Source organism: Oryzias melastigma, linkage group LG15 (genome assembly GCF_002922805.2).
Source record: "Oryzias melastigma strain HK-1 linkage group LG15, ASM292280v2, whole genome shotgun sequence".
Taxonomy (NCBI): Eukaryota; Metazoa; Chordata; class Actinopteri; order Beloniformes; family Adrianichthyidae; genus Oryzias; species Oryzias melastigma.
Window position 1 is genome coordinate 2135375 of NC_050526.1, and position 3883 is coordinate 2139257.

General features: G+C 39.7%; 1 protein-coding gene across 1 annotated transcript in view; it reads right to left on the minus strand.

Annotated features, from left to right (window-relative positions):
* Positions 1 to 3883, minus strand: part of LOC112161924 (inactive phospholipase D5) — a gene marked incomplete in the record, with an annotated part of 94876 nt that overhangs the window by 19862 nt on the left and 71131 nt on the right. Inside the window, 1 exon segment of the mRNA XM_024297478.2 lies at positions 1174 to 1360. Coding sequence (XP_024153246.1) covers positions 1174 to 1360 — 187 coding nt within the window.

Here is a 3883-nt window from a genome sequence, read left to right on the forward strand (position 1 = left end):
TGAAAATTGGTCACACGTGAGTATACAAGTAAAAAACGAGAAAAGTTGTGGTCTTTATGTGAAATTTTAATGAACCACGTTAAAACCACAGAAGAAGTACGAATAAACCGTGCTAAGAACACGTAAACTCGCGCTTCATTGAATTTCTTGACTTTCGCGTCAGCACCCGCCGCGCCCTTCCGATGCTTTGTTTTAGTTAAATAATCGGAAACCTCTGGTTCGTACCAGATTTAAGTCACCTGCTATGTGCCAGCTGTGGCCCCCGCCCCCGGCGCAAAAAACCGCCCAGCCCCCCACCAGGACGAGCCAGCTGGGGGAGGGGGAGACCCCCACTCGGTATAGACCCCTAGAGTGGTGAAAGAGCAGCCCATTTATAAACCCGTAACACAATATGCAAATCGTGCAAGAACCGTGCACGATTATTGTGCTGTTTACATGAAATTCATTAGTGATTCGTGTGTAAACTACATAAATTTTACGTGATACGTGTACAGTATACGCAATATGAAAGTTATATATCAGTGGTACATGCGTGAAAACTCCGTTAGACATAAGTAGACGTGTGTGGAATGGTCGAGGAAAACCACATGTATGAGATTTACGTAATATTTACGTTTAAACTACGTAAAATACACATAAACTGCTAAACTTTCAACCAAGCAAAAGTTCTGGACACCGAACACAGAAGTTACGTAAGGACCGAAATTTTATACATGGACATTTTAGTTGCTCTTAATAACTTTCTGTGTTATACTTTATTTTCTTTTGTTAAGTATATTAGGTTAAATGTAAGAACTTATTGATACACTGGTGATTCACAGGATCTAAAACTCATAATTTCCCCTTTTTTCATTCAGAAATAACTACGATTATAAGAATAGATATTCATGAGATTTAAGAAGTTCCCAATAAAAGTAAAACTCACAGATGTAAAGTGTCCAGTTAAAGGTTTATCATGTGCTTGCAGTTTTAATTACTCCAAAAACCTGATTAAATTTTTCAATTTTAAAGATAGTTTTAGGTTTTTATTCAGTTTTATTTAAATATTGTTTGAATGTTTTTGTGCAGGGACACTGAAGAAGTAAATATTCAGGATCAAAATATTCATTTTCATAAACGAGAGAGAAGATAATGAAAAAAAATGTAAAATCTGCTGGTTAGCTTTGGTTTCACCTGTTTTGCAGAAGGGTGGAAGCTGGATTCATAGTCAGAGGAGTTCAGAAGCCAGTCTGGGGAAACGATTTCTACAACTCGCACGGCTCGATCCAGCAGGTTCTGGAGCCCGACTGAAAGAGGGAGGTGGGATGTGTCGTTGTCTAAGAAAGAGACGTCGTCTGGAATGTTCTCCACCAGCACCGCACTGTAAAAGAGGAGAACAGACCGGTCTTTAGACATTAAAACACAGATTTCATAATCTTTAAGCTCAGAGATGCAAGAAAAACTGAAAATAATTTAAAGTATTTGGTTTTTCACACATTTACAACCCCACGAGTAAAGATAGAACTTCCCTGTTTTTGTCTGGATCGTTAGCTCAAGAAGAGAAATCGCGTTTCTAGTTGCAGACGTGTCCTTGGGTGCCATGAAGACGGCTTAAATGTGCAACTTTTCCTGCAGCAGAATAATAGAAGGCTAGTGTGCAGAGCTGGGAACAACACTGATTCTATTACAGCCCCTCAGTGAAAAGTGACACATTGCTGCTGTGTGCTTGTTTGTTTCACAGATACACTACTCCCTGTTCTATCACCTGATGAATTGTATTCAAGCGCTAGCAGTTTTTTTTCTTTAAGAGACCTGCTGTGGCTGCATCCAGCCCATTATCACGTGTTTCACGGGAGCGGTGTAACACTACTACAGATTAGATCTATATTAGATTGATGGAAGTGCACATTTTATGGCTGAATCTTTGAAATGCATCCACGTATTTACCATCAACTGTAATTTGAAGCTAAAAGTAAATGGAGGGAAAATGTTTGTCTTTCGCTTTTAGGAAGAAATGCATCTCCTGTGCTTTTCTAGGCTTATTGGAAATGGGCATAAGCAGTGGAGTCATACTCGTGCGTCTGTTTCCACTCACAGCCCAGCTATTACGCAGGTGTTAATAGCTATCACACACCTGCTCCCTCCAACTTTAACTTCTGCCTCTAGATTATTAAAAAAGAGAAAAAAAGAAATAGCCTTTCGGAAGAGCTTTTGAAAAGCTTTCAAGTCCTCGAACAAGAGTTTAGGCCAGGGATAGGCAACTTGGGCCCCGTTCCTGCATGTTTTCCAACATACCCTTCTCAGGCATGTTGTAATTGGCTGGACACACCTGAACCAGGTAATCAGTCATGAGAAGAGCTTGAATATCTGAAAATCATGCAGACACAGCGGCCCTTGAGGCCTGGAATTTCCAATCCCTGATTTAGGACATGGTGATCACACTGGACAAGTAGGGAGGGGCTTCTTCTTCTTTTTCTACTATGTAATAGTGCATGTCTGCCATCTAAAGCTGGAAAAAGCTTGGTTCAAAATGGTGCAAACCTCACAAACTGGGCATGAAATGGTTCATTACTAGCATCCTTGCCATGTTTAATATAGAATACCATCATGTCAAAAGAGTGACTTTTACAGTACGTTCCAAATTATTATGCAAATTGTATTTAAGTTTCAAAAAGATAAAATTATTTGTGTTTTGACTAAACTCCTGGAGGATATTGTGCCAAACGCCAAACGAGATTCACAGGACAAATTCCCAAAGCTTGATGCCCTGGCCACATAGGATGAGCTACCAGCTAATGTTTTTAGCACAATTGCTACATGGAGCGGTGTCTATGGATATTTCACTTCCAATGTATGGAAGACTCGGATGATGTTAAGAAAACAGATTTATTTATTCAAAAATATCAGTTACATGTCTGGGTTCATGAGATCATTCTGGGAGATAGCTCTTTCTCACTCTGTGGGCTGTTTCTATGACAGCTGCATCCACAGTGTTTCTGTGTGTCTGTGACAGAGTTTGAAGACTTGCCGTAACCCAAGAGGGAAAAAATAAAAACAAAAATAAAATTAGGGGATCTTTTTTTATTATTTTTTAAAAATTATTATTGTCTCAATTAAAATGAGAAAAATGTCACAAAGTTCTGGAGGTTCGAGCCGACAACCGCAGCCGGTATGAGTTCTGGCAACCCTGAGGGTTAAGAAAATAGATAAAAGTTTGAGACAAAAATGCTTGCATTGGAATAATATTCTACCAGCTGATCGAGTCACTGAAAACGTCACATGCCCAAAGCTTGGCTCCTGATTTGCAACCTGCCAAAATTCAGATATTTGGATAAATGGATGTTGAGTCTGCAGCAGATCTTTTCATCCATTAATTCAGCAGGACGTTCAAAGATAATCAACACACCTCTGAAGTAATTCCGTTAATCCATTCATTAAGAACTGTTCCTATGTCATTATGATTGATTGTGGATCGCACACAGATTTAGTTGGTGCTTAATTAGCCATGTATCACACTGTAAGATGAATCAGCGGTATGGAGCTGTTTTTGTCATTAATCATGTGATTAAAAGCAGCAACATTATTAATCATTTTCATTTCTAAATTTTCACGGCTAAAAAACCTGGAGGTAACACCAGGGGAGACTATAAAAACTATTCTTGAGTTTTCACAGAACCTTTTGACATCCTTGTGTGGACTGCATCTGTTTTTTAAATATTTTAGAATCACTAAAGTTTCTCTATTCTCATTGGTCCTTTGCGGCTGCCAGCTCCTTCAGCATGGAGCTCTTCCACAAGTTGTGGTCCCCAGTCACAGAAGTGGGGCTTAGGGCTGGTCGATCCACTAGACCAGGGATTGGCCACCTGGGGAACCGGAGGGAAAGACGGTGACAACAAGCACTTGA